Source organism: Hemitrygon akajei, chromosome 20, assembly GCF_048418815.1.
Source record: "Hemitrygon akajei chromosome 20, sHemAka1.3, whole genome shotgun sequence".
NCBI lineage: Eukaryota > Metazoa > Chordata > Chondrichthyes > Myliobatiformes > Dasyatidae > Hemitrygon > Hemitrygon akajei.
In genome coordinates, this window is record NC_133143.1 from 20,786,945 (window position 1) to 20,801,260 (window position 14,316).

The following is a 14,316-nucleotide window of genomic DNA, read 5'->3' on the forward strand; positions in this document are numbered from 1 at the left end:
TATAAAGCAAGACCTGGAACTAAGATGTGCACTGGAGCATCAGAATGCTCTCAATCCGAAATGAACGCACAGGGCACTGGAAATACTTACAAAATAAGGCAGGGTCTATGAAGTGAGATAAACTGTGGTTACAGGACAAGTTGTTGCAATCATTGTTAAAGTTGATGGCCACAACCTGCCTAGACAAAGGATGAGATGCTGTTCCTTAGGCCTATGTTGGACTTTGGTAGTACAAAGTGGAACAGCAGGTCAGTAGAATTGAGAATTAAAGCTTGGGCAATGGAGGTGTTTTATACAGTCACCCACAATCTGATGTTGGTGTTACTGGTATAGGGCAGACTAGAGTATGGACACTGAAGGCAGCAGATCAGATTGAAAGAAGTGCAATTAACTTGGAAAGAGTGTCTGAGTCTCTGGATCAAGGGTTGGGAAGAAGCAAAAGGGGAATTCATGCCCTGTAGGGAGTGGGTAGGAGGGTGCTGTGAGAAGGGGGCAGATAACAGAGATAGTAAAATGAACAAACGGTAGCAGAGGGATTGGTCCTTCCTGAATGCTGAAGGGAGAGGGCAGCATCTCATGTCCACAGGAGTGGAAATTGTGTTGAGTGTGAAGACTGAATGGTGACAACAAGAGGAGCCCTGCCCTTGTTTTGGATCAGAAGAGATGATGAAAGTAGAAGGGTGGCAGTTGAACCGATGTAATTGAGAACTTTGTCAAGTATGGTGGTGAGGAAACCACATTTAAGAAAAATGGACGATATTTCATTGGACCTGTGAGAAGTGTCACAGTAGGACTGGGTGAAACAAGTGGGAACACTTGCAGGGAGACTCTTTCCTTGCTGGTGATACCTGATGTGCAAGATATTTCCAGCTTCTGCTGTATTTTTCACCAAGTAATTGGCTGGGTAATAGTTATTGCAAAGCAGTCATTGTACAACCAGGGCAAAATGGTCCCATCCTGATTGATGTCCCACAGAAGTCAGCCAATTTGCCAGTCCTAGTTCATTGCCTTAAAGCCTTTTAAAAGGAGACATCTGCTCATCCTCAGCCTTTGTGAAAGATTCTGCTTTGAAAATGGAACAACCTGTATTCTTCTAGTTCTTAAGTGTTCAAATTGCAACACAGCTGCTGCCTGACCTGCTCAAAGGATTTCCTTGTCATCGGGTGAAAATAATATCTGTAAACTTCCATCTTTCCCTTGATGATTTTAGTTACTGAAGGCTGAGTGAGATCTAACCCTCCTTCTGTTAATCTCGCTTGTCATTCAGTTCATGATCAGAACACCCACAATAACTTGAAACAAGGCTTGAGGAAGTAAAGCAGGTGTTTGAGCTTCCATTTGGTTTTAATATTTCATAACTTAGTTAATCTTACTTTTTGTTAATTTACAAAACCTAATGATATCTAATAACATCACCTTCAAAATTAAAATTATGAAGTGTTATCTCTTAGATTTTATCATATAGATATTGAGTTGACTTTTACAAGTATTCACCACACAAAATAAATCCACTCCACACATGAATCGGTGCAACCTGACACAGTATCAATGCACTAAAATGCAGATACCTGCAACAGCTCTAGTTCTGTTATCAGGCATGTTGTATCTTGACCTAATTGACAGGAGTTTTCGTTTTTGGTTTTTGGCATTTTTAGTTAGTGCATCCAGCTTTCAGTTTTTCAGAATGTTTGCATGTAGAATTTGAGGATTACAAGCCAACTGAATGGTCTTTGACCACAATTTTTCTCCATGCTGAAACCGTCCACCACTTCCTGCACGTCTGTTCCCTTTCTTCATATTTATTATATCTGGTTGAATTTGGACTACGTGTTCTTGCAGACTGTAGCTATGAGTACTGAGGTATGTATCTAGAATAGGGAAATATGGCTCTGGAGAAAGCAGCCGCACCCCCCCCCTCCCATTTGAGTATTTATTTATAGCTGGAAACTGCATATTAACAAATGATACACGCTTTCTTTCTTTATTTATGTATTGAGATATAGTGCAGAATAAGCCCTTCTGGGTTCATGCCCAACAATCCCCCAATTTCAATCCTAGCCTAATCATGGGATAATTTACACTGTGCTACCATGCCACTCCATTTGGTTCCTGGATAGTACAGGTAGTCCCCGAGTTACGAACATCCGACTTACGGACAACTCGTACTTATGAACCGAGGAAGGAGAACGCCGTCCGCCATTTTAAGTCAGATTGTGACGCTGTCTGCCATTTTAAGTTGGATCGCGACACCGTCTGCCATTTTAAGTCATTGCCGTTGACACTGTGTTGAGTGTATAACTTTATATTTGGCTTAAATTTTGTTAGCAAGATTCACCCTGACCCTGCCCCCCCCCCCCCCCCCACGTTCCGGTCGCTGGTGGCGCAGTGAGATCAGCACCAGGTTCAAGAACAGAGGTTCCTGAGTTCGATCCAGTGACAGCCCGCTCCCATGCCAGGTTGACGTTGATCCAGTGACTCCCGTACCATCCCTGCCGGGTTGATGTCAAGCTCGCAACTCGACCTCGTAAAAAAAAAACTGCCACCTCCAGTTTAAATTCCCAAGTGGAATATTGTGGGGAATCAAATACCCAAACCCAGCACAGCCCCCACTTGTCCCATTCAACCTGTCTCAGTGCGGTGGTCCTTAGGACCCAGCGGACCTCGGGAGCCGCCGCCCGCACTGTTTCTGTTCCATTGACGGGAAGCAATCATGATTGAAAATAAAGTGGAAATAATAAAGCGTTTGGAAAGAGGTGAAATGCCATGGGTCATTGGAAAAGCGTTAGGCTACAGTCGGTCAACGATTGGAACAATTTTAAAGGATAAAGTGAGAATAATGGAGCATGTGAAAAGCCCTGCCCCAATGAAAGCTACAATTATTATTAAGGAATGCAGTGGTTTAATTATTAGAATACATACATTTCTTAAGTGTCTTATATGCACAGAAAGGTAAAATATATACCATATATTAAGACAAACATTTGACTAACTGACACTAAATAATACCGGATGTACTTGTTCCGACTTATGTACAAATCCGACTTAAAGACTGACTCGGGAACGGAACTCGTTTGTAACCTGGGGATTGCCTGTATTACAATCCAACTAAAGGGCACTTAACTAAATAACTTACTTATTACACCACATAAAGAAGCTTACCTTTCTGATGGTTCAATGTACACATTATTGTTTCATACACAAAATTATTAAAGTATTATATAAAACCATCTGCAAGGTGTATGTATCAGCAGAATATGTAACGAAAATGAATTTCGTGTTTAGACTTGGGTCCCATCCCCAAACCATCTTATTATATAAATGCAAGTATTCCAAAATCCAAAACATTTCTGATCCCAATCATTTCAGATAAAATATCTGATATAAGATATCTGATATCCCCAGGGCCGGATATGATACACCCCAGGTTGTTGTGGGAATTGAGAGAAGAGATCACAGGAGCATTAGCCATGATCTTTGAATCCTCTTTGGTTGCAGGGGAAGTGCTGGAGGACTGGAGAATGGCAAATGTAGTTCCCTTGTTTAAAAAAGGTAATAGGGAGAAACCGGGGAACTATCAACCAGTGAGTCTTACGTCAGTGGTATGCAAACTACTGGAAAGGATTCTTAAGGATAGGGTCTATGAGCATTTGGAGAAGTACAGTCTACTCATGGATAGTCGACATGGCTTTGTGAAGGGAAGATCATGCCTCACGAGGCTGATTGAGTTTTTTGAAGAGGTAACAAAGGAAATTGATGAGGGTAGGGCAGTGGATGTGGTCTACATGGACTTTAGCAAAGCATTTGACAAGGTCCCTCATGAGAGACTCATCCAGAAAGTCATGAGGCATGGGATAAGTGGAACCTTGGCCGTTTGGATAAAAAATTGGTTTAAAAGAAGAAAGCAGAGGGTAGTTGTGGAAGGAAAGTATTCTGCCTGGAGGTCAGTGACTAATGGAGTGCCGCAGGGATCTGTCCTGGGACCCCTGCTATTTGTGATTTTTATAAATGACCTGGATGTAGAGGCGGAAGGATGGGTGAGTAAATTTGCAGATGACACAAAGATTGGAGGAGTTGTGGATGGAGCTGTAGGTGGTTGAAGGTTACAAGAGGATATAGACAGGCTGCAGAGTAGGGCAGAAAAATGGCAGATGGAGTTCAATCTGGACAAGTGTGAGGTGATGCATTTTGGAAGGACAAACCAGAAGACTGAGTACAGGATTAATGGTCAGTTACTTAAGAGTGTGGATGAACAAAAGGACCTTGGGGTTCAAATCCATACATCCCTCAAGATCGCTGCACAGGTTGATAGGGTAGTTAAGAAGGCCTGTGGGATGGTAGGCTTCATTAACAGGGGGATTGAGTTCAAGAGTAGAGAGGTCATGTTGCAACTCTACAAATCTCTGGTGAGACCGCACTTAGAGTATTGTGTTCAGTTCTGGTCACCTCATTATAGGAAGGATGTGGAAGCTATGGAGAGGGTGCAGAGGAGATTTACCAGGATGTTGCCTGGATTGGAGAACAAGTCATATGAAGCAAGGTTAACAGAGCTGGGACTTTTCTCTTTGGAGCGTAGGAGAATGAGAGGGGACTTGATAGAGGTCTACAAGATTATGAGAGGCATAGATAGGGTGGATAGTCTGTACCTGTTTCCCAGGGCACCAATAGCAAACACCAGAGGGCATATGTACAAAATTAAGGGAGGGAAGTTTAGGGGAGACATCAGGGGTAAGTTTTTTACACAGAGGGTTGTGAGTACCTGGAATGACTTGCCAGGGATGGTGAAGGAGGCTAAAACATTAGGGGTATTTAAGAGCCTCTTGGACAGGCACATGGATGAAAGAAAAATGGAAGGTTATGAGGTAGTGTGGGTTTAGTACTTTTTTTAAGGATTATATGGGTCAGCACAACATGGAGGGCTGAAGGGCCTGTACTGTGCTGTAGTGTTCTATGGTTCTATGGTTCTATAAGAGATGGTCAACCTGTAATCAGTAAGAAAATGCAGAACAATTCAAAATATAATACAGTTCATTCACTTATTTTAAGATTCAAGCATTCTTAAATAAGTACATTCTCAATGCCTCTGTAACCAGATGTTTTCTAAAAAATGCAGTCTGCTGCTTTGGCCTATAAAATTAGGGAATTCCTTTATTTAATTTTACAATAGATTTATTTATTTTAAATGCTCTATTTTGAAGAACATGCAGTTAATACAACAGGGGACTGTGGGCTTTTATGAGTTCTTAAATATTTTGAGGGGTTAATTTTCTTCCCTCGTAAGGTGCTCACACGTGCACTCCACAGGTCAGTAGGTCTGGTGGGAGATATTTCTATATGTCAACCTAGCTCCTAGAAGATGAGCATTTGTGCACAAAAGTGAGCCATGTCCGAATGCTCATGGTGTAACAAAATTACTCATCACCCAGGTTGAGTTTTTGTCTCCATTCAGCATGGCTGTGAATATTTATATTTTTAAAAATCATATGTTTTAGGAGACTTTCCCTACGGAGCTCCGACTCTCTGGATTCTGGCGATTCAGATGACAAAAAAAGGAAGGACTCCAAAAAAAGTAGCTTTCTAAATTTAATCAAATCACGATCCAGCAAGGCGGAAAGGCCCCAGACCGTCGTCGTTCCAGAGGAGCCCTTGTCACCCAAAGGTGGAATGAAAAGTCCAGCCACAGATTTAACTAGGAAGGACTCAAAGCAGGTGGAACAAAATGGCAGCGTGGAGCAATCTGAGGGACACAAAACCCCCGATTCTGTGGACGGCGTGTTGGAGGATGCAGGCAAGCAGGAGAAATTGGACAACAAAAACAGCCCACAAGGTAGTCGTTGGTACGGCGTGCAAGTGATGGGCAGCGGACTTTTGGCAGAATTTAAGGCTAAGCAGGAGAAGCGGGCGGCCGTGCAAAAGGTAATTAACGGTATATTCCATTACTTGTCATTGGTTTTGAAGTGCACTTTGTCCATGTAAAGGCCAGTCCAATTTAAAAACCACTCTGTGTCTTTCTGAGATCAAAGTTGTGTACCTTTTATCAGGGATCACCAAAATAGATTACTAATTTAATTTCTCTCATAAGCACTGTGATCACCCACAAAACAAAAATGCTACTCTGCCCTCTCAGGTCATTGTAGCAATGAATCACTGTTACTATTAATGGCAAAACTTGATAAATACAAAAGAGAAAAAAGTGATACTTAAATCAGCAGATCACTGAACCATGAATTTTTCAGTAATAATTATTTGAGAAAAGTACTTACTTATTCCTTCAAGGTTTACATGAATTTTAGCAAGAGTTCTGACAAGATCCCATGTGGAGGGTGAATCGGAAATGTAAACCAATGGGATGTAAGGGAAAGCAACAAATTAGTTCCAAAACACCCAAAGGGTAGTGGGTGATCATCTTTTTGTGCATGGCAGATGGTTTCCGTTGGCATTCTGTAGGATTCAGTAAAGTAGCTTTTTGTAATACATATCATTTAGTTGGGCATAATGAGAAGGGATTTTGCAGATGGTTGATGGGATAGAGATAGATGCCATGCAAATAGGTGCATTTGGGAAGAGCAAAAAAAGCAATGGAGTGCACAGTATACAATAGGCTACTGAAAAATGTAGCTTCAGGTGGATGTCCATCGACCCCTGAAGGTAGAAGGACAGGTAGGTAAGGGAGATCCATCCACCCATTTCACATGCCCATACCACCAACCCGGTTCTAACTGTTACTCATTTCTCCCTTTCCCTCTAACAGTTCCTTTCTCATCTCCTTTACTTGTAGGAATCCAGCTCTGGTAGTTCATTGTGTACCCACAAGTAGGTGACTCCCATCTCCCCTCGTCCCCTGCACCCAACTTGCTCCATCTGTTATGTAAGAGATTCTGCAGATGCTGGTGATCTTGAGCAAGAAACACAAAATGCTGAATGAATCAGCAAGTCCAGCAGCATCTATGGAAGGGAATAAATATCAGGACTCCGTAATTATTCCTCTCTTTTTCTCTCTCTGTCCGCCCCCATCTAACATTCAGGGCCACAGTCTTTCAATTCCACCCCTGATCACCTCCCCTACTTAGTACAACATGTCTGGCGCCTTAGTTCAGCAATCGCTTGAGAATCGTTTCTCCCCAATCCCTTTATCCTCTTTCTGCTGGCCACCACACCCCTGCACTCTCAGTCCTGACGCAGGGTTTCACCCTGAAACATGGACAGTTTATTTCCTCCCTCGGCTGTTGCTCAAACCACTGTTCCTCCAGGGATCAAGTGTGGTTCTAGATTCCAGCATCTGCCGTCTTGTGTCTCCATGATCCAGATACTTGGTTAAGGCATAAACTTTGTGAGCAAGGAGATGATGCTCAGCTCATTCAGATTTGCATAATAGACAGAAATGTATTCTATCGAGAGGGGAGAAATGAAAAATGCAAGAACTTGCTCTGGATGGGGCACTTAGCTTGTGATGTGCTGATGAAATTCCAAAATGGAAGCATTCCAGTGCAGCGAATGAACTTGTTCTGGCTAATAGAGGACATGGAATTCCAAGCAGAATTCAACAGTGCATTTTATGGATAATGCTCTTCGAGCCAGATTACACATATTGCAGAGTGAATGAATGTCTAGTAGTCAAGAGGCATATTCTCTCTCCTGGACAGTGTCAGATTCTTCAGTGTTGGAGCTACACTCATCCAGGCGAGTGGAGAATATTCCCTCTTACTCCTGACTTGACCACTGGACGATGGGAATGTTTGAATGAGTTACTCATCACAGAATACTAAGCTGCTAACTTGCCCTTTAGTCATGTGGCTTTGCCGATTAATTTTCTTGCTAATTCTGAATAAAGGGAGATTCAGCAATGGTGATGTGAATGAGCTGGTAATTGGACTCTTGATTAGAGATGCGCAATGAATGTAGTAATTTTACATCTTATAAACTCTCCTGGGAAAGGAGAATTGACCCACAATAGGTGAGCTTTCCCAGTGGCCACCCATTTAAATTCTGCGTCCCATTCCCATTCTGACAAGTCAGCCCGTGGCCTCCTGTACTGCCGTGATGAGGCCACAGTCAGGTTGGAGGAACAACACTTCATCTTCCACCTGGGTAGCTTCAACCCGATGACATGAGCATTGGTTTCTCTAAATTCTGGTAATTTCTCCCCCTCCCCTTCCCCTTCTCTCTTTCTCCATTCCCCATTCTGGCTCACCATCATCCCTTCTTCTCACCTCCCCCTGGTTCTCCTCCTCCTTACCTTCCTCCCATGGTGCACTCGCCACTCCAATCAGAATCCTCCTTCAGCCCCTCACCTTTTCCACCTATCATGATCTAGATTCTCAATTCATTCCCCACCTACCCAGCTTCCCCTCACCTGGTTTTACCTATCACCTGCCAGCTTGTCCTCTTTCCCCTCCCCACCCCACCACCTTATTCTGGCTTCTTCCCTTTTCCTTGCCAGTCCTGATGAAGGGTCTTGCCCAAAAGATGGGCTTTTTATTCCTCCTCATCGATGCTGCCTGTCGTGCTGAGTTTCTCCAGTATTTTGTTTGAGTTGCTTTTGTGAATTGGCCCGTGGCCTGGCTTTCAGTTTAGAAACTAAATGTTGTCCGATCATTTTCAACGGCTGGCTCTAAGCATTAAAGGTCAAATGATAATCTAAAATGGTTTTAGAATATTTAATCAGCTGCTGATTAAAAACTAATGTAAGAGAAGATTGACAACGGTGAATGGAGAAATCTGAAGATGCATCAGGAAAGCACGATTCTCTCCTGAGGAAGCAAGGCTGAGGGGTGATGTAATCGGGGCTGTACGAATGATGAGTTGTTCTGTTGCAGTGGATACTGAGAGAAAGTTTCTACTTGTGGAGATAAACATAAGAAAAGCCGTAGGGAATTGGAGCATCTGGGGCCTATGATGTGGATCTCTGGTCAGAACGGCCAAGTAAAACCTGTGGTGGGAACCATTACAGTGGTGTTTTCCCAGGAAAAGCATTACAATCATTACACTGTTCAACAAAGATATTGCTTCCGGAATACTTTTGGGTGTATCCCATGAATTTTGGGCTGCTGATCATGAAAATCACCATGAGATTTCCCTGTCACACACCATATTTTTTAATGGCCTATGTTTGTTATTTCAATTCATAACTCAAGTCTGAATAACTGGTGCCATGATTAAGGAAGGCATTTATGTTGGTCCACAAATCAAACAGGTCATCAATGACAGGCAATTCGAAGAATTTCCAGAGGAATCAGAGAAAATTGCACGGAAGGCATTCAAGGATGTTGTTGACATTTTTCTTGACAACTGCAGAGCATCAAACTACATGCAGCTGGTTGACAACATGCTTCAGGCATACAAAACCATGAAGTGCAACATGTCACTGAAGATTCATTTTCTACATTCCCATTTAGACTTCTTCCCTGAAAATCTTGGTGCTGTCAGTGATGAGCATGGTGAAAGGTTTCACCAGGACATTGTGGTCATGGAGAAACAGTATCAGGGAAACAGGAATCCATCAATGCTAGCTGATTATTGTTGGGCACTTAAACGAGAAGCCTCAGACACTGAGTACAAATGAAAATCACCAACAAAATACTTTTAGCTTTGTGGAACTATTACAAAGCATCAGCACCGTTTTGCAATTAAGCACATTATATTCAATAAAAGTTAATTTCTTGTTTCTCCAAATTCCTATGTGATACAAGTACTTTGAAATTATATTCGTGTTTAGCTTCAAGCAGTCTATCATAAACAAAAAAAAATTCTGAGGAAGCGACACTTACAGAAAAAATTTGCTGTCCACCCATCCCAGACATTTTCTCTTCCTCCCCTCTTCCCATTGGAAAGCATATACACCAGGCTCACAGACAGCTTCTATCATACTGCAATAAGGCTACTTCCCAATCAACTTTATGTCTGCCTGCACTGCACTTTCTGAGTAACTGCAGCACTCTTTTCTGCTTTCTTTGACTTTCCCTTGCACCACTCAATGCACGGAGGTGAAGAAATAATTTATAAGGATGCCATGCAAAACCTCAGTCTATGCGACTATAGTAAACCAATTTAACATTCTGGCTATTCGTGTGGTGGGGGGTGGAGATACATCTGTACCAAAGGAGGTGTAAGGCGCTTCTTTCCTCTGCTAGCCTTCAGGTCATCCTTGGGCAAGGCATAGCACCTGATTAGCCCCCCTGATCGGGGTCAGGTGAAGCCGTGGAAACGGGGTGGATGGTCGTATGAGCAGCTGGTGTACATCACAGGTCCTGGTTATGTGACTACTGATGTCAGGCAGACAATCTCTGAAGAGTATTGATAATGGCTGGGGTCACCCATCTGGTAAAGACACTGCCCAGAAGAAAGCAATGGCAAACCACTTCTGTAGAAAAAATTGCCATGAACAATAATGGTCATGGATAGAGCAAGGAATAAGAACAATAGCATGAGTGGGTTCTTCCCAACGGACAACGATCAGACTACAGACAGATGGAAGACCATGATTGCCCACGTCATACCACAGGGCACATAATTATGAGCTAATTGTGTTTACTTTCTGCTACAATGGTTTTACTAAATAATGTATAATGCTGTTATTCTGCAGGTTGGGAGGGGGAGTGCTTGCTTTTTACATCACTGCCAGAGAGTGAGCATTATATCCTTTGCTGTAATTGCTGTTGCTGGCATTAGTCTTAGTGGCATTAACCTGGCTGGAGTCTTCATTTGTCTCTGCTCTACATCAGTCTTCTCTCCATCCCTCTGCCTTTATCTCTCACTGTCAACTAAGTAAGTGTCCTTAAATAGTCCAGTGGGCTCCAGTCAGTCTGCCATCTAGCCTTCCCCAAAGCAGCTCAGGCAATAAATAAGCCTGTAATGCTCTTTCATTTGTAGCCAAAGGCTGTTGCCCTGTTGGTGTTTTGTTACAATCAATTTTGAGTACACTATCAATTCTAAATTAGTTGTGTGTTATTTGTCCCCTGCTGCCTATCCATTAACCCAATGCACACTTGTGTTTGCTCTGTTAATTTCTCCTCTGCTCCCCAGGAAAACCTCACCCTGAATTTTCCACTTGGTGGACTGTTTAAGTGACGTCAGATAGCTGAAGGCCCAAAGTGCTCGATCAAAGAGTTTTCACAGCCTGTTAATCTACAGGTGGCTCGGCTCACTTGAGATTTTTAGATATTCTGCCTGAATGAATGTCATCGGCCTTTCTCCTAAACAGATCAAATACTTCTTGCAGTCATGAAGTCATGAAGTCACATTAACATGACCCAAAGGGTTACACAGTAGAACCTATTGTGTGAACTGTACATAATATTCCAAGTGAAACCTTACCAACGATGTGTATAATTGCAATATAACATCCCCGCTCCTAAACCCGATGTCCTAACTGCTGATGGCTAGCATACTAAACACCTTCTTCACCATCCTGTCTACTTGCGTGGCCGCTTCCACTGTGCACTTGTGCTCCCACGTCCCTCTGTGCCGTAGCACTCATCAGTGCCCTGCCATTCACTGTATGTCCAACCCTGGTTTGACGTCTAAATTGCATCACCTCACTCTTATGTAAGTTGAAATCCATTTGCCATTCCTCAGCCCATCTCCCTAACAGATCAAGATCCCTTTGCAATTCATTGTAACCTGCTTCACTATCAACAAGACCCCTAACTTAGTTTCATCAGCAAACTTGCTAATCATGTCATGTGCATTCATATCTATCTCATTTATATAAATATCGAATAACAGAGATCCCAACACTGACCCTTTAGGAACCCCTCGTCACAGGCACTAGGTCAGAGAATAGAACTTCAACCATTACCTTCTGCTTCACATCTCATAAATCCACCTCACTAGCTCCCCCATGTGGCCTAACCTTCCAGATCAGCCTGCCATGTAGGAACTTGTCAGAGCCAGTACTAAAATCCATGTAGTCAAGTCAAGTCGCTTTTTATTGTCATTTCAACCATAGACTACTGGTACAGTGCACAGTAAAAATGAGATGATGCTTCCAATGTCCACAGATTCTGTGGTCTAAATGTTTTTCACTGTGATGACACTAGATCAGCTAAGAATCATAGCTCGTCTTGTTCTATAGCTGTACATAAGTACCAAATAATAGTTTTTTAAGAAAATCACCTGCATCAGCTATATTCTATTTCTTGTTCCAAAACATGTCACATTATTCATACTAACAGAATAAATATCACGTCTATCACATTCAATCTTGATCCTCTCTAAACTGTATTTTATGAGTGTTATCTTACTGAGATGACTCCTAACCATGTGCATCTACCTATTATTTCCCAGTTAGTTAGAAAGTTGACATTTTCATCATCATTCCCCTTCCTGTGTGCTCCTAACTCCTAGCGTGGGTGGTCTTGTGAACTGAGCCCACTGTATGATTGTGACTGTGCTCACCAGTGAAATTTCTGTTGTCAGTTGTTTTGCCTCTGATCACTGATGTGGTCTTCAGTAAATTACAACTAAGTGGTTAAACTAAAATGAAATATTTCCTTTCTAACTTACCACTAAATTAAATCCTTGATATATTAAAGTTTGGTAGCTTAAACTGCTAGCACAGGTGGTGCATGCGAGCTCGGTTTTAATGCTTGAGTGAAATTTGGATTGGGAGTGGGCAGGTTAAATGGTTTTGGTATGGACTAGATGGGTCAAAGGGCCTGTTTCTGGGCTGTACTTCTCTATGACTGTTAGCTTTCTTCCTTAGCACTCTGCCTTCTTCTCATTAATTCCTGTGCAGACTCAGCAGAGTAGGTGTTAATAGGGAATCTCGGCAAATTTGTGCTCTGCTGTTCCGAGTCTGGCATCAGAGAGTGGTGACATCTGCAATTTATCAGCAATTTCAGACCTTTTGCTCTGAGCCACCCATACACAAAAGATCTGAAATTGCAGATATATACAGGCCTAAATAACTATTAAACTGCATCGGGGGTAATGAACCATGAATTTTAAACAGCTGTATGAAGAGTGCCAGAAATAATATAAAATAAAACATTGTGAATCAAAATATATTAAAAATATATTGGAATAATATAATTTGATATTTTAAATATTAGATTTGTATATTTACTGGATTTGCGTAGATACAAGAGACTCCCAATACTGGAGTCCAGAGCAAAAAAACAACAGCTGGCAGCACTCAGCAGGTTGAGCAACTTCTGTGGAGGCAAAGGGATTGTTGATGTTTTGGGTTGAGACCCTGCAGCAGGGCTGCATCCTCAAGATTAGGCACTTGCTTCTAAGAGACTGGTCTAATCTTTTGAGTGTTAAGATTATTTGAATTTTGTTGTCCTCTTAGAAACTTGAAAATGAAGCAGGAAATAAGGAATTATATGAAAACCTGTCGAGTGTAGACCGACTTGACGAAGCTGGCAGAGGTGAGTACAAGTTTTACAGAGCAGGGTCCTGAGAAAATGTGTTAAGATTGTAACTTGCTCATCTATTTACGACAGCTGGCAGTTTATTATTATAAGCACACATTTTTCATTAGCTTTGTACAACTAATTCATGTGCCCAATTTGTTTAATCCTTGCATATTAAAAGCAGATGATTTGCTAATCTTCCAAAATAATTCATGTAAGCATGAGTGGTTCTGCTGGTGACAACAGAAGGTTATAATTCATGGTTACATTCACATCAAGAGTGTCTGCAAATATTCACAACCTTGAGAGCAAAATACAGCAGATGCTGGAGATCTGAAATAAAAATAAGGATCAAAAAGGCTGCAGGTGGTGGAAATTTAAAAAAAAAAGAGACAATAATGGAAAATCTCAGCAGGTCAGGCAGTATCCATGGAATGAGAAAAAGTCTACAACTGGGGCCTACAGTCCTTCATTAGAACCGGAAACGAGAAAGATACAAGTCAGGTTTTCAGTAGCCAGGAAGGTCAGGTAGCATGTGTTGAGATGGTAGCACAATTAACATTCGGGCCAGTGGTTTTGCATTAAGTGCTGATTATCCCGTATTTTTTGTTAATATAACTGTTTCTGTAGAATATCCAGCAAAACTAAAATGTCAGTGACAATGATAGGAGAAATGACCAGCTTTCTGAATGCTCTCACAGTTTTGCCCCTGCTTAGCTACTTCCTAGAAAACATAAACACATTTGTGAAAAGCTGGTTTCTAGCAAGTGGCATGTGCTATTTTGTAACTGGCAAGTTGTGAACGCTTTCTCTGGGGGAATGCTAAAGACTGACAAATGATGTCACTCATGAGCACTGGTGCATTATATGCACAGACGTGCCTTCAGAAAGCTTACATAAAGCACAAAATGTTGCCTTAGTATGATAAGATTCCTAACTTGCATTAGAGAAAGTCAAGAAA

At 42.0% G+C, this 14,316-nt stretch overlaps 1 protein-coding gene across 7 annotated transcripts in view; it reads left to right on the forward strand.

Moving 5' to 3' along the window:
• LOC140713623 (F-actin-uncapping protein LRRC16A-like) overlaps window positions 1–14,316 on the forward strand; it is a 328,263-nt gene that overhangs the window by 297,639 nt on the left and 16,308 nt on the right. For all 7 annotated transcript variants that reach the window (XM_073023966.1, XM_073023968.1, XM_073023970.1 and 4 more), the window contains 2 exons: window positions 5,490–5,913; window positions 13,292–13,370. In XM_073023966.1, the coding sequence (XP_072880067.1) occupies window positions 5,490–5,913; window positions 13,292–13,370 (503 nt within the window). The remainder of the gene's footprint in view (window positions 1–5,489; window positions 5,914–13,291; window positions 13,371–14,316) is intronic.